The following is a 27,031-nucleotide window of genomic DNA, read 5'->3' on the forward strand; positions in this document are numbered from 1 at the left end:
TGCTTGGTTGCAAGCTAAGAATGCCCTTTCTCCAACCCTTAATAAACTCTGGAATATTCAGTCAAAATGTTTATTTTGAATTACTATTCTTTAAAGTAATTGAGAAACATATTATTAAGTTCTTAGTAGTAAGAATCATATACAAACTTAAATTGAGACGTGAGGATGTATGTCTAGAATGGATACTAAACTCTGGCATTGCCTGCTACACTGCATACAAGACAGTATATACACACAGCACCCTAAAGTTTTCCGAATGAGAAAAACACAATTACAGCATCTAACATTTATTAAATGCTTATGTGCCAGGCACTGTGTAAAGTCTTTTGGATAAATTCTTAGTTGAACTTCACAACTGCCCTGAGGCTGATCTATCATGCCCATTTTGCATTTCGGAAAATGGTCTTTAAAAAAATCTTTGAGGTATAGTAACTTGCCCAAGATCAGTTACTAAGTGGCAAAATCCACACTCAAATACAGCATTGCCCGACCACAGACCTTTGCTTTTTGATGACTAAATATTTTACCTACTCAAATTAAGAATCCACTAGAAAGCATAAGCCTTACTGATGGTGGACCAGTAGTATTACCCATGTATCGTGTACTGTACCTTGTATTATTATTCATACAGTAGGTACTTGAAGATAGCTAACTGAAGGATAAAACACCCTACTGCAAAACAGCTTCAAGGAGAAGATGTGATTTGGCCAGTGGAAAACATGAAATCTTTTGATGAATGATATGTATAATAACAGAGAAAAGTAACTCTAAAAGGAGCTGTTATATATAAAAGGCTTATTTTAAAATAATAGTATGAACCCATGAATAGATTCCCATTCAAAAGTTACCAGTATGAACACTAAAAATTAAACATTTTACTTCTTAACTAAATGTTTAATCAAGAAGAACACTGAAGGTGCATGTAACTTTTTTATTGAGGCACAACAAGGCATTATAACTTGCCTGAACTTGAGGCAGTTAGTTTAGTAAGCTGAACGTTAATACGGTTAAGGATTAAGTGCAAACAATATACATTCACAGCTTGACTAGCGAGGCTACATCACAATTTATAAAGTGCCAGATTAGTGCTAATTGTCATTCAGCTTGAAATTTTTCACCATGGGGAGGAAAACAAAAAAGTAAGGACCTCCTCCTTCCTCTAGGAATGAAAACATTTTCCTAAACCAATCTGTCAGAAGGGCAAGGACTACTTTTCCTTTATTCCCACTAATCAGAACACCATATCCTTTTATTGTCAATTCTGTACTGACTTTCAATCTTGGTAAAGAAGATAGCCTGAAAACGTAGAATATTTCCAACTACTTCCATAAATTGCTCCTCTGTGCAAACGTAACCATATCTGGTCTCCCTGGAACAGCTGAAGAATTGCATGATTGCTAGCAGTTTCATGGTCTGGAGCACCATCATTGGCATAGGCAGATACCAAGACCTCTTCATTCTTCATGAGGTTGACATACAGTGGCACATTCACTGCCAGCTTTAGCATGTGAAAAATGAAAACGTAAGTGCCATTCACTGGGCAATTAAATCTACCAAGCTGAAGATCAAAAGTTTCTCCCAAGTTGTTCAGAAGAAGATCAAACACAATAGGTTGGTCTAAAGTTCCAGGGGCAAGATTGGAGGTTCTGGCTGCTGAGAAGGCAACTCGCATCTGCTGAGGCAGGGGATACACGTGTACTGGCAGTATGGTGGCTGCTGGGTTTGTCACTGGCACATCCACAGGGGTCATGCTACGGGAGTCTCCTTGTCCAGAGTCACCACTGTTAAAGGTTTCGTTGTCTCTTTCTGGGCTGCTCACCTGAGAAGAATCACTCCACCCTGCTGTTTTATTAGCAACAGTGAGTTTCTCATAATGAAGCAGTTAGCTTTGAACACAATATTTAACATTAGTCGGCTACTGAAATACAGATAAAAATACATTTTATAGTAAATTTTTTTTAAAAAGCAATAAAGTATAGCTACAGTATACTCTTCTAGATTTCTCTGACAATAGGCTCTTCTACTACTATTCTAAAGCCAGAAAGGACCTGGATGATGATTTTGTCCAGTAGCCTCATTTTTTTTTTAATATTAAAAAAATGAGGCCCCCAAAGGTTGGATAACTTAACAGTAGTTATGGTTAGCAGAGTCTAAAACCCAGGTGTGAACACTCTTTAATTCTTTACCTTTCTCCCATAATTCTGAGTTCTTAATTCCTCAGTGATAAATCTACTCTAAGTATCTAATGGAGAAGGACTCAAGAAAACTGAGATTACATAAAAGTAGCAACTTCTGGAACTACTAGCCTACTAGACATTCAAACATATTTTGTTATGGTACTAAGCCCCATAATAAATGCTTGTTCTTTATTTCTAAGTTAATGTGGTATCATACAATTTTAATGTTTTCAGTATTGTACAAAAACACTGCTCAGATAGAGGGCAAAGATAATGTGAATAGTGGCTACTTTCTTAAAAGGAAAAGCTTCTCTTTTCTTGTGACAAAGTTAATCTTCAGTAATTCTTGATCTTCTCAGTTACACTGAACCTTTTAATAGTACCTTCACATTTTAAGAAGTATTAAAAGTATCCTGCTTTTGTTCAAGTCATTGTGTCTTAATTGTTGTTTATTCCTATCTATCAATGTACTAAGGGGCACTGGAGTATCTAGAAGTGCCCACTATTCCAAAACCACCATCCTGATATATCACCTGAAACTATATCAAGTTAGCATAGTGAATATCTATCTAAGGTTAAATTATGGTGTCAAGCAAATTTAAAACACATACACACGTAAATTGACAAATGATTTCCACAGCCTTTCTAGTAGTCTAATATCTCCCTCAGATCTTCAGTACAACATTTAAGCAAACTGAAAACCTCAAAAGATAAATGCTAATATACTTTGGGGAGAACTTGACAAAGGATGAAGAAAGATCTAGAGGTATGTTTTGGGTAAATAAACTCCTCAATTAATTATCCTTACCTCTCGAATTTGCCCGAGGACCACCAGATGTTCCTCCTCGCTTGTAACACTGCTGGAAATTATCCTAAAATGAACACATAATATTTACCTTAGTACTAAAAATGCAAAACAGTAATTAGTTATTATTGGCAGATGAATTTGTAAGACTAAGTCCTCCTAGCCCTTGGTCTAGCCTTCTCCAGCAACCAAAAGGGCTCAGATGACACCAAGAAAAACAAATAAAGCAAGAGTCACAGTAGCAATATTTGCTTCATCTGTTAATTAACCTGACAAATTAGATATGTTAATACTTGCAAAAACAAGAAAGCATTTAGAGAACACTACGTAAAAGACACAATGCTAGGTAATGAGGGAAATTCAGAAATATGTCCTGGTCCTCTGTGCCTCATCTCAATATAAAAGGAGATGATAAAGCAAAAATACAGACAATTTCAGTCTTGCTCTATTTATAAACCGAAGTGTGAAGACAATTACAAACTATGTTAGGGTTTGGTTTTGTTTTGACAGGGAAATTGATAAGAATTTAACGTATGAACGTATTATTGTCTGGAATCTTTAAGAAAAAATGTTCAAGAGGCAACATTTCAAACTGACTCCCAAGTATGGTGAAAGTCAGCCCCCATGCAAGTCATGAAAAGAATAATTAATGGTGCAATCAGATTAATATCAATACATGTAATAAAAAATTTAAACAGGACAAGAATGTATACAGTAAAAATAATAATTAATTTTCCTACCCCAAACTCCTAACCCTCTTCCCAACAGCACTACTATCATTGATATCTTATGTTTCCTCAGGAGGAAATTTAAAGCAGCACACAAAAATACTAGAATGCTGGTATTAAGAACAGATAGCTCCATTACTGAAAGACCGCATTAATCAAAGTTTTCCCTGCACACACAGTACGTGACAATCAAGTAATAACAGTTAATATTTGCATCCTTGATATATGCAAAGCACTTATGTATATGACTTCATTTAATCCTCAGAATCCCTCACAGAGTAATCCTCACACTCCAGAGTAAGATAAGTAACTCAAACAGATGAGTCTTCACCTAACAGATAAGGAACTAAAGCTCAGAAAGTTTATGTAACAGGCCCAAGGTCACACAAAGAGGTAACTGGTGAGATCAGGGGTCAAACCCAAGTCATTTAGGTGACCTGGTGTGTTTTCCAAGGTGTGTTCTTCAATACTGCCTCTGTATAGACATCTATCTTACCTCACGTAACCGTAAGCTCCTTTGTATATTAACAACAGAACTCAGTAAAATACCACATACATACTTAAAGGCTTGTAAAACTTCAAAACTGAAAATGCTAATGTAGTATAAATTCATATCCATATACGACCAATGACAGGGAGTTCCCAAGGGCTGTTCAAGTGGAATGTCTACCATTCTCCTATCAGTCTTTTATCATATATAGTAAAGAAAATCTGCTGAACTAGTCAATCAAGAATAAACCAAAAAAATCAAACTTACAAAAAAGGACTTTCCTATACTTGATATCTAAAAAAGTTAAACTGAAGGCAATATAGTAAAGACCATGGGCTCTGGAGTTGAGAAACTTGCATCTAATCTTAGTTCTATCATTTACTTGCTGAGTGACCTTAGATAAGTTACTCGTTTCTGAACTCCAGTTTCTCTTATAGGATGGTGGAGTAAATGAGTTAATGCAAACTTAATAAAGTCCTTAAGACATCCTAAGTTCCATGTAACAGGCAGTTCTCATGTACCCTACTTGGGTTATTAGAAAAGCTTCCAGATCCACTCTCCATAGTTACAAGAGTGTCTTTACAAAACAAATTACGACTCTGCTATAGTTTAGTCACCAGCTTCACATCAATTGTACTATTGTTCAGTTATAACAATTATTCTTACCCTTTGGGAATAAGGTGTTCCAGGATACTCTCTAGCTTGGAACTGTAGCTGGCTATAATTTCCATTGGAAATTGAAGGAGGTCCTCTATAGGTATCAAAACCTAATAAATAAACAACTTACATAAAATTATGGGCAAAATTACACTAAACTCTTAAATAGTCTGTTCTATATCACTTGGAAAGTTAAATTGATCCTATAAAGCCATCATTAGATTTATGCCTTCTTTAAGCAAACTCCATAATACTGTTTCCACAATAAAACACACATTTATAAAAATATCACAGACTTCAAACAAGCCAACTGTAGAAATTTACTATTGCTGGGATGCAGGTGGGGTTGGGAAAGGATGGTGGTTAAGGCCTTGGTCTAGAGTACTTCTGCTAATACCAGCAGTGACTAGAATACTTGGAACCATATCTAACTTAAAAGCGTATCACTATTATTGTCTCAAAGTTTTCATCTGTGGTATACTCTGATAACTAGGAAATGGGCACTGTCTTAAATATGACATGTTTTGAGCCAGCCAAGTCAATTAACAGAAGAAAGAAATTATTCAAATATGAAAACCAAAATTCATCCCTGGAAAAAAACCAAAATGCTTAACCTTTCACTTCAGTAAGTCACAGGATCGATCTGTTTTTCATTCAAAGAGTTCCTCTGTTATAGACAATAGACATATTAGAAATACCATATTTTGCAGGAATAGGGAATTCTCTACTACATTATAAATGGAAACCACAAAAAGGAACAAGGTAAAGTAAAAACAGTTTGAGTCAAGTAAACATACAAATTGTATTCAGAGCATACCTTTATAACCACCAGGGGACCGATACGAATTGGTTAGTAATCTCCCACCACGAGTACATCCTCTAACAGATCCCCGGCTATTGACAAATGGTTGAGAGGGTCTGGGAAATACATTCGTCTGTGCTGGGTAAAAGGCAAGGCTACCATTGCTTACTTGAATAGTTCCATCAGGATAACTTGCTGCTTAAGGAAACAGTTTTAGAGTCCAAGAGTTAAATGGTAATAAAAGTTTAATATTCTTTATACTTAGAAGTCAGTGTATATCAAAACCTTTAATACAACTTTCTCCCTTTTTTAAAAAAACAGATGCTATAGATATGTATGTGTATATATAGAGAGAGACACAGATATCTCTCTCTATATATATATATCTAAGTAATAAAATATTATTCAGTCTTAGAAAGGAAGAAAATTCTGACACATTCTACAATACAACATGGATGAACCTTGAAGACATTATGGTGTTACAAAAGGACAAATACTCTTTGATTCCACTTATATAAGTTAAGTATTTAGAGCAGTCAAATTCATAGAGTAGAATGCTGGTTGCCAGGGATTACAGGGAAAGGGAAATGGGGAGTTAGTGTTAAATGGGGAAGATGGAAAATTCCTAGAGATGAATAGTGGTGGTGGCTGCACAACAACCTGGATGTGCTTAATGCCATAAAACCTGTACACTTAAAAATGTTTAAAATGATGAATTTTATGTTACGTATATTTTACCACAATTAAAGGGAAAAAACAGGCTAAATATGCCAGATCGAGGAGTAAAAGAAAATGAACTCTTATTAATACTGTAATTGAAAAGGATTATGACAAAAAAGTATCCTTTATGTAAATCACCTGCCCTATGTTTTCACAGTACAGGTGAGAAGAGAATGAGGTCATCTGTGGCTAGGTCCAGGGATTTACATTTACTACCTCTTGTGATTAACCAAGCAATTCGTTTGCTCCAGCTTAAGTTTTAGAAAACCCAATAGGGGCCTGAAATACCAACAGTAAAAATCTACAAGTGCTTCTTAAATTGAGAAATAACTACAAAGTTGCTATTCTTTCATGTACATATTAGAATAGCATGAACAATCAAAAGTGTCTCCCATCTCTAATCAAAGAGTAGAATAAGCATACTAAATTATACCTTCACATTAATCAATGCTTTATTACAAGAGGAAAGAAAAAAGGCCAGATAGCCATCTGTGCTAACACGGAGTTAACAGAACGGTTTCAAAACCTTCATAGAAGCAGCTGGATAGTGCCTTATGCACCTCTACCACTGTTGATGGTAATCAAAGCAATCAGGTTTAAAAATAAAAGCCTACTTCAAGGTTAAATCAACCATCTAAGTTCTACCTCTACAAAAGTTAAAAGTAATAAGTGAACTTAACTAAAGAGACGAAAAAGCATTAAGTGTTTCTCAATACTTGAACATGTGAAAAGATAAGGCTTACTAGTCAAGAAAGAACATCTCAAGTGTCACTACAGACTTGCTTTCCATTTAATTAGCTCTCATCTAAGTCTTCAAAATATGATACACAAAGATCTTACCAGTCTCTTGAGAAAGGACAGTTTGTTCTACGTGTATAGCTGGCAGTTGGCACTGGGGTGGTGTCTGTGTACTTGCTGTAGTAAAACTTTGATTGTAGCCAGGTGAATAAGGGGATTCTTTTATTTCTTGTTCTTTACGTGGAGGCAGAGGTGCATTAACATTAAATACCTTAAAAGACAGGGTACACTGAGTCATTTGTGAAGTTTTATAGAAAACAATTAAAGGTGACATTCAGCAAAACTCTGCAACATTCAAAAACTTCTATTTGATGGGCAAAGGACTTGAATAGACATTTCTTCAAAGAAGATAAATGGCCAATAAGCACATGCAAAGATGCACAACATCATTAGTCATTAGACAAATATAAATCAAAACCACAATGAGATTCCACTTCATACCCATTAGGATGGCTATTACTTTAAAAAAAAAAAAACCCCAGAAAATCTAAGTATTGCTGAGGGTGTGGTACAGTTGCCACCCTCAGTGGCAGGGCAGTGCTGGTGGGAACGTAAAATGGTGCAGCCACTGCAGAAAATAGTACAGCGGTTCTTCAAAAAGCTAAATGCGGAATTCCCATTTACCAAGTAGAATTACCAAGTAGAATATGATCCAGCAATTCCACTTCTAGGCATATACCCAAAAGAACTGAAAGCAGAGACTCAAATATTTGTACACCAATGTTCATGGCATTATTCATAATAGCCAAAAGATGGAAACAACCCAAGTGTCCATCAGCAGATGAATGGATAAACAGAATGTGGTACATACATACAATGGAATGTTTCACCATAAAAAAGAATGAAATTCTGATCCATGCTACAACATGGATGAACCTTGAAAATTCTAAGCTAACTGAAATAAGCCAGATACAAAAGGACAAATACCGTGATTCCACTTATATGAGGTACCTAAGAATAGGTAAATTCATAGAGACAAAGTAGAATAGAAGTTACCAGGGGCTAGGATGGGGGAGGGGACGATGAAAAAGTTCTGGAAGTAGATAGTGGTGATGGCTGTACAACACTGTGGATGTACTTAATGCCATTGAATTATACATTTAAATACGGTTAAAACAGTAAACTTTATGTTTATGCATATTTTACCATAGTAAAAAAACCAAATTTCTATTTGATTTCTGACAGAAGTTAAACAAGTACAAAAATTAACTCTCCTGCCATTACATTATAATAATGCTTACTGAGAATGAAAGCTATATGGGGAAAAGGGTACTTTTTCAGAAACTGAAAACAAATGAAAAAATCTGCCATTTACTGAATTTCTACCATGTAGCTGGCAATGATCTGTCCAGACTCTGGTCATCATCTATAATACAGCACTTCTGTTACTCTCTAGCCCCCTTATCCTGCTCCATTTTTCCTCACAACACATAGCATCTGATATAATATATATATGAATATTTTTCTCTCTAGCCCTCCCACCTCCATAATAAAGTATAAGCTTCTTAAGCACAAACACCTGTCTATTCTCCATTGTTACAACCCCTAAGAACAGTGCCTGGCTTCATAACTACCTGTTTATTGAATAAATGAGTAAGCAAACAAATAAGAACCAATTTATACTGGATAGAATCCAAACAGGTAGAGAAGACAGACTGGCATGAGCAAAAAGGTATTGTGATGCAATGTGGCACCCTGCAAGGGATCCTGGAAAAGAAAAAGAACACTGGTGGAAAAACTAGGGAAATCCAGATAAAGTCTGAAGTTTTACTTTAAAAACATAAAAATAAAGTAGGATAAGTGCTATTAAAAATTTCCAAAATACAACGAGAAGACACACGAGGAGCAACTAATCAGGACACAAAGATTTCAAAGCAGAATAAAAATCTGGATGTAATTTTTTCACTGAAAAACCCAAGGTACCTGCCTCTAGAAACAGGCAATTATTCTAAAGGTTAACTGACTTGTTTTATTGTTGCTGTTGTTATTATTATCATTTATCATTTTTGTCTCTCCCTTGCTACACACACACACACACACACACACACACACACACACACACACTAGAATGTAAGCTTCATGATAAAGGGGACAAATCTGTATTATTCACTTCCTTACCCCCAGTATCTAGAACAATGCCTGGCATACAGTAGAACAATGCCTGGCATACAGTAAAACAATGCCTGCCTCGAAAAATATATACGGTGAGTGAATGAATGAGCCATAGAATTGGAAATACCATAATTTAGTCAATCATTTCCCAGTTAACAGACGTTCAGATGGTCTCCAATTCAGATTGGTTTTGTTGCGATTGCCTTCTAGTGCCGTTATATACAACATATCTTCAGCTACTGAAGCATATCCTTAGCTACTAATCCCTTTGTTCCTGTAGTATGGATTCCTCAAGGTGAAACTTCTGTCATGGCTTTATGCCCCCTTTTTAAAAAATTTTAACAGGAAGTGCCTTTCCTAAAAGGTAGTGATGATTTACTGTCACATCAGCAGTGTATAAAACTTTCTTATTTCTTTCCCCACTCTAGATAATGTCAACTGTTTTAATATTTTCCAATTTGTTGAATGAATAATTGTATTTCATTTCAAATTAAAATTAAAAATCTTAAAACACACACCACACAAAAAAAGGTATTGTGACAAGAGTGTACAAGGCAAGCCCAGGGGACTAGTCTGGCAAGTTATACCAGACTTCAAAAGTTACTGAGTGTCAGGCAAAGGACTTTCAATTTCATTCTATAATGGACCAATATTTGCTTTTCATTAGGAATAAGAAAAAGTTAGTAAAACCAATGTGGCAATACTGCGTAGGATGGATTGACAGGGATAGAGGGAAAGCAAGGACACAAAGCTGTGCTACGTGACCAAGCAGGAAGTAATAAGATTAGTGAATTCAGGGGTGTGAATTCACCAGACCATCTCCCTGCATTGTGCCTGCTTTCCACTACCAACTCCACTGGCCCCATCCCACCACCATCACACGAAAGTACCTGGAGTGGGACATTAAGCACCATCAGGAAAGGTACTTATTGGCTAAGACTTTTTGCTTTTTTCTAAAGAAAAGTTTTATACTTATTCTATGTTTAGAGAATAAACATACAAACCTAGTTGAAATATCACCTTAAAAAGTTTTAAACTACAATTTGTAGCGGAATATGTAATTCAAAATACCACAGAAATCTGAACAATTCTCCAAAACCCAGATGAGATGAAGATGAAATCAAATGAAAGTTTCAACAGTGATAGAACACACAAGTATGTGTCCTGTATTTCAGGTTACTGATGCCATGGAACATTACTACTGTGATATTAGTAATGGTTAGTATTATTAAGCTATTTACAGAAAATTATGTTTCTCACTCACATTTCATTTATTTAATATGGGTCCTCAGCTTTCCCTGCCACTAATTTTCAGAGGGGAAAATGCCCTGATAAAATTTCCATTCAAAATTATTGAGGCTTTGGATTTAATACTCTTCCCACACAAACAATATTTCCATTGGACAAATGCAAATTCTACCAGCCCAAAAAAGAGTAATAGAAAAGGCAAATTTTTTCACATAGTACCTAATGTAAGAGATGTAAGAGAAACAATAGCTTTTTAACAGGAATAATGAACTGCAATCATCATTCACGTTTCATACTCACTGTCTGCATGGCTTGAAAGGGTGCTGTGTTAATGGTTACTGAACTACTACTTGCTGGAGGTGACTGGAAGCCCTGTTCAGAGCCCTTTGACATGGGAGGATTTGGAGAAGCTAGTGAAGATGGTTTCTTGCTTGGGGGAACTGCTGCCTAGGAAGGAGAAATGCAATATCAGCCAATCACCTGCCATACAATAAACAGTTAACTTACACTAAACCCCAGACTGGCATAAGTCAGCAAGTCCTATAGGACGACATTTGGACACAGGAATGCAGAAGAATAGCTTTTGCTTACAATTTCAAATCTCAATTGCTGAGGATGCACACTAGCATTTGCTTTGCACGGCTTGCTGACTAAGTGAGAATCTTACTATTAAGCAGTCTAACAGACGAGGGGCTGAACTTTTTATGAGTTCCTAGTCCTTTTCAAACCCTGTAATGGTATTTTCCAGTTCGGAATCTAGTATTATTCCAAATTTATACAGAAGAATTAGGCTTAAGAAAAACCTTGGGTTAGTTACTTAGTCAGTGTTAATTTTTCTCTATTTTAAAGTCTTATTAGTGGATTCCTCAGTCAGCTGCCTAAAAAAAGGAAACCAAACCTGAGCTAATCTTAACTAAGGGAATAAGCAAGTCCTTAATATAATAGATTATAAAGCCAAATGCTTTAAAAGATATGAAAAAACCAATACCAATGAGATTTTGAAGCAGACAGCTGTGACTCACTAGGTGGCAAACACTTCCTCTTCTTAAAATAAGGAACCAAGTAATTTTAATTTAGACCAAGTCAACACCATAAAAACTAATGCTTACCTTTATTTTCTTATACAATGAACACAAATTCTCATAATAGTTAACCAAAAAATAATAAAACCTAAGAATTGCTAAATTAATCCAAAAACTCATCCTATCTTGCTATAATCTATCTCAAGGATTTGCTCAAACACAGCTAAAACTTTCACTTGAGAATTGAGAGGAAAAACGTAATACTGTCAAAATACTTTGACAAACTTAGGCAAAAAGAGAATGTAACTCATTCCAATTGAGTCAGTGCTAATATTAAAACTATAAAGTTATTGAGTCTTCTGTTACATGGATAAAACGATTTTTCTCCTAAGGAGTCCTTCAATATGAATATAGTGAGAAACCTGAACTAACCCTACCCTTACCTAGAAATTTTCATTTTTTTTGACACTAGCAATTTGGACATATTTATTTTATCTGAAAAGGCAATACACTATTAAGTCCATTTATACGGTAAGGTCACAATAAAGTTAAAGTTACCTGTATAAGTTCCAGGACTACAACATCTATAGAAAGCAAACATTAGTAAGGTATAAATGTTAAATCATTAAACTGATTATGCCTGTAATTCATACAATAAACTGGTTCTGCTATTCTTTAAGACAGAAAAGAAATTAAGACAATGGGTCTCTTATTACCTCAGGAGTCTCTGAGGTCATAAACTCTGTTTCAGATCCTGAAGAGGCCTGATCGGTAGTAACCAAGCAAGCATTTGAGCTACAAGTAACTGGAGAAGAAGCAGCCTAAATATAGGAAGATATAAAACATTGTAAAAGGCACATTTTGTTCACTTTATATTTCTTGGGCCCTGGGCTTCCTAACACATTACTCTCATTGAGCAGCCACTCGTGCCAAATGGTATGCTAAACACTTTTAACACATATTAATATATTTAATCCTAACAATAACCCTGTGCAATAGGTACAACTATTCCCATTTTATTCATAATCAGGCAGAAGCAAAGAAAGTTAAGTAATTTACCCAAGGTCACACTAAAATTAAGCAGAAGAGCTAAGATTCAAACCCAAGCAGTCAGCTACATTGCCTTTCCAGGCCTAGTCACCAGAGCTACACATCTAATCCCATCCTCATTTATCAAGACTCTTGGCCCTGGAAATCTGGGGTCAGATTTTCTATCAGGCTCTCAATAGCAGTTCCATGGGAGATGAGCCCAGGGTACATTAATGCTCCAGGCACGGGCCTGCCAGGGATCATGACAACTATGCTTTTACTCTAAGTGCTCTCAGTGTCTTAAAGAAGTCGGCAGAAGTATAAATAGAAAGGATAAGCTCTATATAAATCACAATAGCACCAATATTCTAAGAAAAATTAAAACTAATATGTATAAAATACAAATTGGGAGAAAGCACAGTAGGAACTAATGCTGTGACAACTGTAACCAATTAAAAACTAAGAGTAGCTAGGAAGGAATGCTATGGCACAACAGGTACTACAACATAACAGAGATCCATAAAATTCTTGCAATGGCAAGGTCTGAAGTGTCGGTGAATCCACTCCTTTTATCTAAATGTTTCAGTGTGGTTCTCAGAAGCCCAACTAATAAAATGGGTTAAATAGAAACTAATTAATGGTAACCAAATATCAGAACCTTTCAGTGACCTTCTAGAAGGGTTCATCATGATATGCCACTTCTTGATAAGGAGATGGGGACCAAGTTCTAAAAAGCCTCATGGAAGACCTTTAAAAGGTCTTATGGAGAAAATGTTGAAATCCTTTAGAGCATTTAATGTACCTAAATAAATAGATATATTTTAGATCTGACCAAACTATTAGAATTATTATAAAATGGTAGTGTTTCTAAAAGTAGGCCTTTCTTCTGGTCCTCTCATTAAAACAATGAGACAACCACCCAAAATAAGTGAGACTGGCTATTGTGGGGACGTAACTAACTCTATTGCCAAAGAAAAATTCAAAGATACTAAGTTCAGGCAACTTGGCCCACCTGATAGTTAAGCTTTAAAAGACTTTGAATTTTAGTTAAAACGTTAACTTAACAAAAAAGATGAAGAAACATCCTTTACATTAGTATTTATTTAGAAGTTACGGCAGTTCTTGCTTCCAAATTATTGCTCTTTAAGAAGACTGGCTGGAGTTCGTTTTAAGTACTGCTGAGTAAGCATGATGTTTGAGGCCAGCGGTTCCAAAAAATGGATGTGCAGATTCACCCAGGGAGCAGAGTAAAAATACAGATGACTAGACGACACCCCTGGAAACTCTGACCCTATAGGTCTAAGGTGGTATCTAACAACACAGTCATCCCTCAGTATCCACAGGGAATTGGCTCCAAGACCCACTATGGATACCAAAATTCGCAGATGCTCAGGTCCCATAGTTGACCCTTCATACCCGTGGTTCCGCAACTTCGGATTAAACCAACCTCAGTTCCGTAGTACTCTATGTATTTAGTGCTCACTTCGGCAGCACATATACTAAAATTGGAACGATACAGAGAAGATTAGCACGGCCCCTGCGCAAGGATGACACGCAAATTCGTGAAGCGTAGTACTCTACGAATTTAGTGGAAAAAACCCATGTATAAGTGGACCCGAGCAGTTCAAATGCATACTGTTCAAGGGTCAACTGTATGTACTTTTATTAAAGTGACCAAGTTATTCTGATGTAGCCATCCCACAGGCATGCCCTGAGAGCTACCAGACTATTGGTTTATCAAAAAAAATCTTAGGGCTTCCCTGGTGGCACAGTGGTTGAGAGTCCACCTGCCGACGCAGGGGACACAGATTCGTGTCCCGGTCCGGGAAGATCCCACATGCCGCGGAGCGGCTGGGCCCGTGAGCCACGGCCGCTGAGCCTGCGCATCCGGAGCCTGTGCTCCACAACAGTGGAGGCCCGCGTACCGCCTCCACAACAGTGAGAGGCCCGCGTACCGCCAAAAAAAAAAAAAAAAAATCTTAACTTGTCACTTGAAAGCCTCATAAAGAACCTAATAGCTAGACCAGATAACATGGAATTCTTTAGTTAAAGCAGTGACTGGGGTGAGGGACCCTGCTTAACAAACACATTTTGAAAACCGAGCTACATCTTAAACTAAATATAAACCACTGTAAACAAATGGTATTTACTCATGAGTTTTTGGAAGGGAAGGCAACAACTGCTGAACCACCTGATCAAAATATTTAACCTACTGTCAAAGCAGTTGCTGTCTAGAAAATTGCCATAAGGTTTTCAGAGGGATCCTGAGGAAAAAAAATTTTTTTAAAGTAATGACCAGAAAACTAGCAAATCTTGAACTTACTATTGATGGAAATGCAATGTGGCATTTACAGATCTCAATGATCTGGTCCCTTTATAACTCTAAGTGTGTTCTGTGAAAATTAGTTCATCAGAATGTTAGATATATGTAGGCGGGTGGGACTGGCTAACCATGAGTTAAGCAAAATTAGTTTCTTTCTTTACACCCTTTACTCTGCCAATATACTAAGTGACTTAGGTAGCTCAACAGCAAAGTAAGATTCCCAAAGTACCTCCGAATTCTTCAGGCTTACTCTTTCCTTACTAACATCAGTTAACCTCCTCTGTTATAACAGATGACTTCCCCATGTGTATTAGGGAATCTTTTGAGAACCAGCTGTACTTAATCTAAAAAACTAGATACCCTTAGAACATTTTCAATAATTTCATTAGGTATATTAGAATCAGCGAGTCTGATCATTCTTGCCAAAGCAAGAGTTTCCTCCCTGAATAGCAAAGAAGAGTAAATGAAACATCAGTCTGGAAAAGTTACCTGTAATGGCTCTTGAAGAAAATCACTTTGATTGGATAGATTTTGTTCTGTAGATGCTGCAGAGAGTGAAATCAACAGTAAACTACTGAGGGAGGAGAAAAGTTTATGCATACCAACTGGGTGGAAACTAAAGTTTATACTTCATAAAACAAAGCAGTATCTGGCAGAACTAGCTCTCAAGTCCTTTCTATTGTAGTAGAGCTCTAAAAAGAGTCAGAGAGGATTACAGAAGAAAAGGATACTAGTTTCATCAATGGACAAAAGCAGCATTTCAAGGCTTCCAAAAGAAAAGAACTATGACTTTTAGAAAACTGGTAATTGTAATCTGGATGATAAAACCTGAGCTATCATGAGCAGTAATTAGCTGATACACTTTAAGTTACAAGTGCAGGGGTCATCTGGCTCTTCAGTTTTTTTTTCTCTTTGATCATGTAAAATTAAATATACTTTTCAGTTACATAGCTTCAGTTTGGTTTCTTCTTATTAATCTCTATCACTTTTGTTAAGTACTTTCTCTTCCTTCTCCTTACCCTACCCAGGAATTACTGGACCAGTCTTCTGGTTGGTGTCTACTGCTCACTGCAGCTGAACTATGGCTTTGATTATGTCATTCCACCTCTGAGATAAACTAGTGTAGAACAAAAAGCCTAAAGTCTGAAGCATCAGACCAGATTCAGATCTGGGCTGCATCATTAGTTACTGTGTTAACCTGTGCACTAAATACCACTGATGTAATTTCACTCATAGTTAGGATCCAAAAGCCTCCACACTAGACATACCGAGTTGAAAGAAGTCAAGCAGGTTCTAGTCAGAATTCACTCCAAGAAGAATATAAAAAGTAGCAAAGACAACTAATATTATGTACTTCCATTCACCTATCTGGAGACCTTCTCTAAAATGCAAACTGGTCAGTTAAGTACACTAACATCCTCATGGTAATTTACCCGTATGTAACTCTGATAACATATGTACACATTTAGAAAAAATTAACACACAGACATAGTTTAACCTTAAGATAATCTAGAGTAAAATTATATGTAAAAGAAGTAATTGGAAAAACAGCTGTAGGTCTAACAAGTCTTAAGAATGAGGACATACCTACTGGGCTACCTGGAGTAGCCGAAGGCGGCTGTGATGATGGAATTGCACTTGGAGGTTTGTCAAAATCCAGAATAGATTCCTAAAGACAAGAGTTTAAATAATAAGTGAAAACAAAGATTATCATTTGTTGGTAAAGCTATTACCATTAAATTATTTATGATGTCAACTGCTTATTAGCTATAGGAATCTAGCTAATAACCATCTCAAGATGTTAATAACTTAGTCTTTATAGGAGAAGAAACAGAATTAAAAGCGAAATCTAAAGTAACTGTCAAACCTTAAAACTGTGTCAGGGGCTTCCCTGGTCGTGCAGTCATTAGGAATCTGCCAGCCAACACAGGGGACGCGGGTTCAAGCCCTGGTCCAGGAAGATCCCACATGCCATGGGGCAACTAAGCCCGTGCACCACAACTACTGAGCCTGTGCTCTAGAGCCCGTGAGCCACAACTACTGAGCCCGCATGCTGCAACTACTGAAGCCCACGTGCCTAGAGCCCATGCTCCACAACAAGAGAAGCCACTGCAATGAGAAGCCTGCGCACCACAACAAAGAGTAGCCCCTGCTCGCCACAACTAGAAAGCCCGTGTGCAGCAACGAACACTCAATGCAGCCAAAAATTAATTAATTAATTAAAAAAAAAAGACTGTGTCAAGTGTTAAAACTCCAATAGTAATTCTAAGGCCAAATGAGGAAAAGAAAACTCCTGACTTGAAGTCTTAAACGTTAATCCTAGTGTAGACTGAGCCCTCATTTTTATTATAACCAATGAGAGGGTCTAATTATTTTATCTCAACCACTAAACTAACTCATGCTCTTAGAGACTTTCATGACAAGAAGGCATTCTCTTCTCCCATCTGCCTATCCTGGTTATCCTAAAAATATTTCCAATGTTTTGAGTACTTAACTTATATACTTACAGTGATCGTTTTAGGGCTTTTATTTATCAAATAATCTGAAGAGGTATGCAATTCCCTCACTTTACAAATAAGCAGAAGGTTGGAGGTTAAATAACTTGCCACAGATTACACAACCGGTAACTGGTAGAAGTGGATTTAAATGCAGGTCTAATTCCAAAGCTCAAAATCTTTTTACTACACAAAAATCTCTTATTTGCCTACTTCATCCCTCAGTAATACCATACTATTCTGAAATTCTGTAAGAGTCTGTATGACACAATTGAGCACGTGTCATAATGAATGTCTTATGATTATCTACACACAACAGCAGCAATATCATTTGAGCACTTTAAGCTTCTTACATGTTTAATTCATTTTATTACTCAAAACAAACAGGAGTAGGAACTATTATCATTTTTTCAAAAAAGAAACTGAGGCAGAGAGTTAAGTAACTTGCCTAAATTCTCAGAGCTAGGAAGTGGCAGAGCCGAGATTCGTACTCATTCTGGACACCAGAATCTATGCTCTTAACAACTTCATTTAACGCTTCACATCAGAAGCTAGCAGCCCCATGACTATCATTTAAGATTCACTTAATAATGACTCATACTTGCATAAAGTTACAAGTTCCTTGAATCTGGGTCATCAGGTCCTGCAGTTTTTCTTTCCTCAATACTGGATCCTTTGGAAGGGTAGAGGAAGAACCTACAGGCTGATGCATAGGCTTAGGCACCTATAAGATAAACCCATAATGTATAAGAGTGAAATTCAAACTCAAAAGCCTAATTCAGGAAACTAAGCTTATCACTACATCTTAATGTAATCAAAACACATAGCAGTGCTCATTTATAGATTTATCTCAGGTAAAGAATTTCCACATAAATGCATTTTCTAAGTAATTTAAGCAAACTTTTCATGTTTCCTCCTTCAGAACAACTTTAATGGGAAATGTTTCTAAACATCATCCTTTTAAAGGGAAGGCCCAGAGCAACAGAACTTCCTTTGTAGAAGTTCTCTCATTATGGACATCAGTTACCCTGTGTCCTCTATGATAAGATGCCACTGACTATAATATAAAACACATCAATGATTTTTTCCCCCAGGGAAAAAAATTACTACCTCCACATTAAATATACATCCCATTTTTAACACATATCTGATTTCAGAAACAGTAAGATGTAAAAGCACATACATATATATCCTAGAGTTGAGGAAATATACTATTATATTCTGTTATACAGTAGGTATACTTTGTGCGGGAGGGGGCTACTGATGTTTAGAAGGTGGTTCGCCCTCCTGCTAAATTTCTTAAGATTGCTGAATACCCTGAAATAGACCTCATGCTTATGGTTATTTCTTACAGGTATCAGCAAGCCTGTCCCTACCAGCTCCTCTTCTCCACCTTCTAATTCACTGGGTAGTCACATAGCTAAACTGTCAACAGTGTCATAAAATAACTGTTAATAGACCCTAAGGGAATATATGAAAGGCTCTTTTAAGAGAAAAGTATGAACTTTAGTGATTTATTTCATGTTACCTAGTCTTTTGGCTTTGAACCCTATTTTGCCCTTGACAGTACTTGGTCATGTTCCAAACAGCTGAGATTTCAATACAGATAGAGGAAAATACTCTACTATACAGAGAAGCGTCCTCTCAGTCACTGAGAGACCCTGTAACTTCAATATAATGATGTCTGTGCCATAAAGCACATTAAATGAGTTTTGACCTTTCCAATTAAACACGCTTAATTTTAAATACTATTCAGCAAACAGCATGGTATCAATATTCTGGTACGGTAAAGGTTCAGCACTGCTATATCTAGTGGAATTTTTAATTGTGGTTTTTTAAACAGCTTTATTGAGGTATTAAATTGGGTTTTTAGATATAAATCTCTCAAAATAGTTGCTATATTACAATTACTGTCATATGATATCTAGTTAATGAAAAAGGCTATCAATCTTCTGCAGGGTCAGGAAGGAGCTAAAATTATATTACCACTTAAAGAGGAAGAAAGGAAAATAAAAGGAGACAAATAATTCTAAAATTCTCTTCCCATAAGGCAGAATTGAGGCGGGGGTAATTTATAAAATGCAATGCTTTGAATTCCCTAAGCAAAATGTTTTTCTCCCCCCACCTTTTTTAATTAAAGTATAGTTGATTTACAATATCGTGTTAATTTCAGGTGTACATCACGGTGATTCAGTTTTATGTGTGTGTGTGTGTGTATTCTTTTTCAGAGTCTTTTCCCTTATAGGTTATTACAAAATATTTAGTATAGTTCCCTGTGCAATAAAGTAGGTCCTTAGCAAAATGTTTTTCAAACTGTTAGAGGACCAAAGATTTCCGGGCATGCCTTTGGCTAAAATGGTGTGGAAGTACAGTAACACTACTAGATGTATATGGAGAACACTGGGAGGGTAGCAAGTTCACATTTCTTAGCCAACAAGGTGGTAACAAGTCTTCAACAAGTCTGCAATGAAACAGTGGTAAATAACTTATACTTTAATAAAAGACACTAACTAGCATCGTATCCAAGATTATTCATTATAAGGCTTCTTATCTTACTGACATGGGTTATTTATCATTAGCAGAATGAGGCCTTATATTTGAACTAAATCTCATACTCCAAAACCTAATTACAGAATATTTAATGGCTATACTTTTCATCTGCAGAAAATTCTTCTGAAACAGAAATAGATAACTAATTCAGATCCTTCCCCAACTACTGCTTCTTCTGAAACAGGACATGAAAGATTCCTGTTTCTTCTCCTGACCATCTGTACCTTCTTCAAAGAGGACAGCCTAATTTGAGTGACTATAAGTGAAAGAGAAGGAAGAGAATACAGAAAAATGTAACTTGTCAGAAAAAGGTCTCCTGCCTTTTGACACGCATTTACGTTTCTCACTTCTTCAACATTATGGTTTTTTCTGAACTATCCACTATTTTGATGTTATATCATGTCATTAAAATTTGAGCACTAAAACAATATTTTCTAATTGTGGAAATTTCACTTCAGGTTAGGCGCAAATGACAGATTAAATCTGCTTCCAATTTTCTAGGGAAAACAAATTATGCATTAAAGAGCTAAGTGAAATACTTAACACATTAATTAAACATGGGTTTTACTGATCTTTTCCTAAAGAGAACTTTTAAATTATCACTACCACAAATCTCTATTTATGCCTACATTGATAGGAACAAACCGATACAAATCAACTCACATCTTTGGGTTCTGTATTAAACTTCCTGGGCAGCAGCTGGTCATTTGGTATGAGGCTTGCTGTAGCTACCCCCCAGGACTTTGGAGAAATCTGTGATTGTGGTGTTAAAGGGTGTTTTTGACTCTCAACATTGTTTTCCCAGGATTTTGGAGTCTCTGGCGGTCTTGAATCCTGTTCTTCACACGTGGGAGTGGTCCATGACTTGGTGATGTCCTGTTCACTCTGCACAGAAGGTGTCCAAGACTTTGGAGTTTGCTTCTTTGGATCCTGTTCTTTCTGCAGCTGAACTGGCCAAGGCTTTGGTGTCTCCTGCTTCTTCTGTTCCTCTTGAATGTATCCCACTTTGGATTTAAGAGCTTCTTGCTTCCACTGGCTAGGAGTTGCCTTGGTTTTCGAGACATCCTGCTTCTTCTGCTCTTCCTGCAGAGTGGACCTGAGTTTTGGAATCTCTTGTCTCCTCTGTTCTAAGGAAACTGCAGGCTTTGATACCTCCTGGTGCTTCACGGAAGACTCCCAGGACTTGAAGGATTCCTGTTTCTTCTCCTGACCATCTGGTTCGGTAAGCACATCCCAACATTTGGGGAGATTTGGTTTTCTAGCATAATCTGCTTCCCAAGATTGCTCTTCATCTTGTTTACTTGAATAATCTACTTCTGTCATGTAGCGTCTGTTAAGAAACTAAACCACAGGGAAAATGTGCTCAAGTCACAGTCTGTAGAAGACCTTGAAGGGAATACTGAACTCCTATGTCCACTGGTCTGAGCCACTGTGCTAACAGGAAACTTCTGACCTTATCCTACTTGAAAAGAGTATTCTACTTTTATGTCCATTCCTTTCCCCTCAATTAACAGAAAGACAAACTTCAAAAGTATACTTCAGAAGTAGCAACCTATATTTGATTCACCTAAGACTGGTAAGCAGTGCACACCGTGGTGCCATATTTGCTTGACTCAGGCTCTTTTACCAAGGTTACTCTGCCTCTGCCAGGCTCAGGACCACCTGACTCCCTTCAAGTTAAGGCAGAGGGTAGTTCAACTACACAAAGTCCTACTCTTTACACTGAAGCCTTATGTTTCCTGAATTACCAGCCTTTTCTTTATTCCCATTATATATCAATCATACTGTGATTTTGCTTCTTCCATTCTTTTCGGCTTCCATGAATTCCGATGTCACTTCAGAAAGAGAACAAATGCCCTCTTCTATTACCAATATGAGTAAATTCTGGAAAGAGCAAAATCCCACCCATCTTCAAATTCCTATACAGGGACCAAAACCACCATCACCACCAGCTAACACTTGAGCCGTTCTGCGTGCCAGGCCAAATTGTAAGTAATTCAGATTTAACCTTCAAACCTCACAATAACCATATGAGGCAGGCATTGTTATTATCCCCATTTTATGTAGGAGGATAACAGACACAGCTGGGCTATATATCTTGCCCAAAGTCATTAAGCTAATAAGCTGCAGAGCCAGGATTCAAGCTTAAGCAGTCTAGCTCCAAAGCCTCAGCTCCTAACCACAACAATATACAAAAGTCTCGAAAAACACAATTGACTGAAAATTACCTTTCGGTACCTTACCTCTTGTGGTTGTATCTCTGGCTGTGCAAGTTCCATAAGAGACTCTGAGAAGGTAAAAGGAATATTGAATAAGCACTAGGTAAACTACAAGTTTTTAGACTGATTACACTGTAATTCATCCCAGCAACAAATTTCAGAATAGTAACAGAAAAAGGATAGTGCAATTAAGTACATTCAGGGCAGGAGTAATTCTCACTATTGGGTGCTGGTCAAAAGCATGTGGTCTGAGGCTAGTTGAAGCTAGTAGCTCTGCTTATATAAGACACTTTTCTGAAGTCACGTTGTAGTTAAAAACTGATTTCCGACTGAAAATAGGACTATCTCCTCTTACCCACAAACACAGCTTCTTTCAAGTTGGATTTATAGCTCTGGTGCCATGGGGTAAACGAGAAATGCTCGAATCTTGCTAGTGGCTACCAAAAGGCTGCTTGGACTACCTCCTTAGAAGTAATATTTCTTAAATAAATCCAGCCTCAACAATAAATAGCCAAGGTGCCATTTACTCAAAGTATTTCTTCCCCAAGAAAAGTGGAATTTTGAAAAACATTATTTCTTTTACTGATTTTGGCAATTTTTTTCCTAAATCAATATGTTAACCTTAGATTATTTACATTCTTGTTCTATACAGTATTGGAATGTACTATAACTCACATTTTAAACAATGGTTTTAAATGGAATGATCCTAATAGTTTAACAAAGAGTTAAACTTTAATAGTTTAACAAAGAATTCAAATTCCATAAATGCCTCATTTTAACAGTGTACTCTCTTGTAACAAAGTATAACCTAATGTTTCTATTAAGGTTGACTCTGCAAATCATGGTAGTAAAGCCTAGAGATGTGTCCTAAACCTAGGCTTATCCTGGGGCAAGTAAAGATTTCTATGCATGTAGAAAATTAAAATAATCATTTTACAATGATTTGACTCATTTTGGTTAAGTGTTAAAAATGCAACCATTATAAACAATTTCAGAGATCACAACAAACCTGACTCTTTGACAGATTCAGTCTTCGATAATTGTTTTTTCTTCTCTGATTTTATTAGCATTTCTTCCTCCAATGATACCTCTTTTTCCTTAGCATTTTTTGGAACTGGGATACTTTCAAAATAGCCTGAGTTCAACAATTTAGATAGTAGATCTTTCATGTGTTTGTCTAAGAAAGAGTGATTAAGACTTCGTTATCACATAGCCTAATAGTTCATGGAAAATTATTTGGAATAGAAATCGTAATATAATTTTATCCTAGTTGTAGTATGTCATTATAACAGTCTACACTGAGGGTATTCAAAGAACTGGTCGTATCATGAAAAGGAAATATGCAGTCCATCGTTACGTCATGCTGAATCAATATAAATTTTAAAAATCAGAATCCCAAAGTTTAGCAAGTCACTTAAGTTTCCCTGGGCCTCCATTTCCACCATTTGAAAAATGGCTAAAAATCAGAGACTCCAATCAAGGACTTTATCTAGTATGTTATAAAAGCACACATCTATTCCCTGAGCTGAGAGAAAAGTGATTCCTCCCATCTGCCCTCAAGACATCACAAAAAGCAATTACTCTACCTTCCCCAAGTAATTAGGCTTTAAGAGAAATAAACAACACAGTTCCTCAAACATAAACTTTAGAAAAACCTATTTTGGACAACCTCTAAAGAATTTTTAAAGTATAAAATTCCATGATTAAGATTTTACTCTTGAGTTATGCTATATTTCACTCCTAGCACATCACCATTTGATGATCAAGAAAAATCTTAAAATGATGTTATTAAAGTCACTGTACCATAAATAGGTCTAAAGTCTATTTTATTTTTAATATCCACTAAAAACATAATTCCCAAATTAAGCAGAGTTCTCATACTTGATTTGGGTCTACTATTCCTTTCACAGAAATACTGTGACACACAGATGACCTTTTTTTTTTTAAATCAAATTTGAGGTATAATTTACAAAATTCACATTTTAAGTGTACAGTTTTAACAGGTGTTAACAGTCATGTTACTTCCACCATAACCATGATACAGAACATTTTAAACAACTCAAAAAGTTCCCTTATGCCCCTTTTATAATCAATCTCCTCCCTCTACTCCCTGGCAACCACTGACATGCTATCGTTCTAGTTATGTCTTTTCTAGAATTTCATATAAATGGAATCATACAATATGTTCTCATTTTTTGTCTGGCTTCTTTCACTCAGCATAATTATTTTGAGATTCATACATGCTGTTGCAGTATCAATAATTCATTCCTTTTTTCATTGCTGAGTAGATTCCATTGCATGAATATATCACATTTTGTTTATTAATTATCAGTTGGTGTACATCCGGGATGTGTTCAATTTGGGACTATTATGATAAGCTGGTATGAACAATCATGTACAAGTACTCATGTGAATGTATGTTTTCAATTCTCTCCGGTACCAGAAGTGTAACTGCTTGGTTATATAGTAAGTGCATGCTTAATTTTATAAGAAACTAACAAACTAGTTTCCAAAGTTTTTGTATCATTTTGCATTCCAGCCAAGCAATAAATTTCTGTGGTTTAAACTTTAAAGGACTTAGAAATTGAGATAGTTATTCATACTTAAATATTTTTAAAAAGGAAGCAATCACTAGTAACAAAAATGTTTACCAGCTTCCAATGAGTTTTCATTATCCTAAACTACACAAAACTGTGTACTTCATGTCCAAACATTTGTACTTGGTCATTTGGCCAAAGCCTATCTAGGAAGCCAAAAGGACTCTTTCTCCCCAGATCATTTCCAGACCAATAGACAACAATATTTCAATAGACTATGTAGCCAAATCATTCTTATTTTCTTAAGCAGGTCTGATAGATAAGCCTTGATATTAACAATATGTGGATTTAAGATTTGTAAATAGAACAGGTACTACCACGCACAATAGAGAACTGAACCCCAAAATGCTCAAGCACTAGTCCCTAGCTCTTGTTCCCAAATCAGTGACTCGTCACCTCAAAACTCTCCCTAGGCTCCATTTTAGCGAGTACAATTATACAATAGCTGCTTTTAACAGAACTAAACAAAGATATCATTCTGCCGATGAATCTAGTATTGTCAGACATGTAAGTTCTGATGGACTGACACAGTTTTGGCCCTCGATATCATACTAAACTCCTAGATGTAAAGTTTAGTATTTACTGCATAAGTCCAGAGTAGAGAAAACTCACATGTCGTTCCTACCACTGCTTTCTCACTACCTTCCAAAAGGTCCCAAAAGTACAAGGATGACTGCTCCATCTGGTCTTCAACACTGACAAGGAAAAGCAGCAGCAGAACAAAGTGGCTTTAGAGGCACATATATTTATATATGGAGCAGTACAATTTATACAATATAACCCATCAACAATTAAGACATTCAATGTTAATTTTGTGTTTTTTTACTCTTTGGAAATGAAAAATTGAAATTTTATAAAAGATGACTAAATACCCATTTATGGATTTCAAATGTTCAGCATTTTTCCTTAAAACAACTAAAATAAAGATTTTACCAAATACATCTATTAAGGAATAGACCAAAAAGAGTTTAAGGCAATCAGTGTGGTATCCTTCATTATCAAGTATATGCCCTAGATAAAAAAAAAAAAAACAGTGGAATGGAAATATTAAGAGCTGCATTTGTCTTTAAAGAGAGCAGCTCATTTTTCAAATTGTTTCACTTACATTTCACATATTAAAGTAAGCCACGTTCCTTGGATCTACCAAAGTGAAGCAAGAGAAGGAAGCATCCAAATAGGTAATGATGATGGAACAGACTATTGGGATGGGAATAAATATATATATATATGGCTATATATAGGTAATTAAGAGTTTTATCAGGTTTTTTCCTGCACTGATAGGGCTAATTTCTAAAGCAGTTGAAATCTAGCTGCTTTTGCATGGCTAACAGACCCAGCATTGAAACAACCTGTATCTAACAAACCAAAAGCATACAGCTTCTGCTCATTAGCTGATTTACTCCATCTAAGCAAAAACAGTAAATAGATACTGTAGGAGAAAAAAATTGGGTTGCCTCAATTTGCTGGTTTTATATTTTAAATTATTCGATTTGTTTCTCAGTATTTACTCACAGCCTAAGAAGAACACTCAATAATTCTTACTTTGACAGTTTAGTGATACTAATCAAGTTAAATTTTATTCACCTCCACTTAAGTACAGCAGTAGTAAGGAGGCAAAGACTCTCAGGTAACACAACAGCCTGATATAATTACAAAAAATTTTAAAGAATATACATAATTAGTATTATGGTTAATACCTATACAAGGTTAAAACTTGATCAGACATTTTAAAAATCAGTGTTACAATAAAGAAGCAGGTTAATGAGATCATTCAAATTCACTTTCTTAGTAGACAGGCTATCAACCTCGTGAGAGTCTGGGCAGGCCAACGTTTCCAAAGCTGAATATATATATATACACATACACACATACATATACATATATACATGCTGAAAAGCTAGACTAAAGTGTTATGTATCCTGTTTCAGGAAAATATTTTCATTAACTTACCTCAGACTTTCATTTCTTTCAGGACAGGTCAATTTTGAAAATTTAATGAGGTAGTCAAGTTCTTTTAAAGGCAAATACACTGCACCATTCAAGCCCCCTTTGAAGTCTTTCTGTACATGTTCCTGCATCAAGTTCTGTAATACATACTGAACTTGAAGTATAGTGCGAAGCTTTTTCTTCTCAGCCTCAAGTTTTAGCATGTGCTCCCTTCTCTGGGCTTTCTTCTGCGCTTTAAGCAGCTGTTAAAACAAACGCTAATTAAGGCTGACAACTCTCCACAACCCATACTAGCAATCCATTCGTCTACAA

General features: G+C 36.2%; 1 protein-coding gene and 1 non-coding gene across 13 annotated transcripts in view; one reads left to right on the plus strand and one right to left on the minus strand.

Annotated features, from left to right (window-relative positions):
- Positions 1 to 551: 551 nt before the first annotated feature.
- The window catches only part of CAPRIN2 (caprin family member 2), a 42,332-nt gene continuing 15,852 nt past the window's right edge, over positions 552 to 27,031 (minus strand). For 2 of the 12 annotated variants that reach the window (XM_022577880.3, XM_089920455.1), the window contains 15 exons: positions 26,723 to 26,961; positions 25,385 to 25,467; positions 23,185 to 23,352; positions 22,200 to 22,243; positions 20,620 to 21,297; positions 18,008 to 18,130; positions 16,499 to 16,580; positions 15,401 to 15,456; positions 12,276 to 12,380; positions 10,838 to 10,984; positions 7,220 to 7,388; positions 5,675 to 5,857; positions 4,867 to 4,967; positions 2,986 to 3,049; positions 552 to 1,842 (listed from right to left, as the gene is read on the minus strand). In XM_022577880.3, the coding sequence (XP_022433588.2) occupies positions 1,274 to 1,842; positions 2,986 to 3,049; positions 4,867 to 4,967; positions 5,675 to 5,857; positions 7,220 to 7,388; positions 10,838 to 10,984; positions 12,276 to 12,380; positions 15,401 to 15,456; positions 16,499 to 16,580; positions 18,008 to 18,130; positions 20,620 to 21,297; positions 22,200 to 22,243; positions 23,185 to 23,352; positions 25,385 to 25,467; positions 26,723 to 26,961 (2,811 nt within the window). In that variant the 3' untranslated portion in view covers positions 552 to 1,273. Of the gene's footprint in view, positions 1,887 to 2,985; positions 3,050 to 4,866; positions 4,968 to 5,674; positions 5,858 to 7,219; positions 7,389 to 10,837; positions 10,985 to 12,275; positions 12,381 to 15,400; positions 15,457 to 16,498; positions 16,581 to 18,007; positions 18,131 to 20,619; positions 21,298 to 22,199; positions 22,244 to 23,184; positions 23,353 to 25,384; positions 25,468 to 26,722; positions 26,962 to 27,031 lie in introns of those variants that run through there. The other 10 variants (XM_022577896.3, XM_089920461.1, XM_022577881.3 and 7 more) reach the window with 9 other exon arrangements.
- Positions 14,064 to 14,170, plus strand: LOC115802877 (U6 spliceosomal RNA). The gene has a single exon (XR_004023456.1). It is a non-coding gene; the product is annotated as a U6 spliceosomal RNA (small nuclear RNA).

The sequence above is a fragment of the Delphinapterus leucas genome, chromosome 11, assembly GCF_059928025.1.
Source record: "Delphinapterus leucas isolate spDelLeu-1000000601 "Yukka" chromosome 11, BTC_Dleu_Yukka2, whole genome shotgun sequence".
Lineage (NCBI taxonomy): Eukaryota > Metazoa > Chordata > Mammalia > Artiodactyla > Monodontidae > Delphinapterus > Delphinapterus leucas.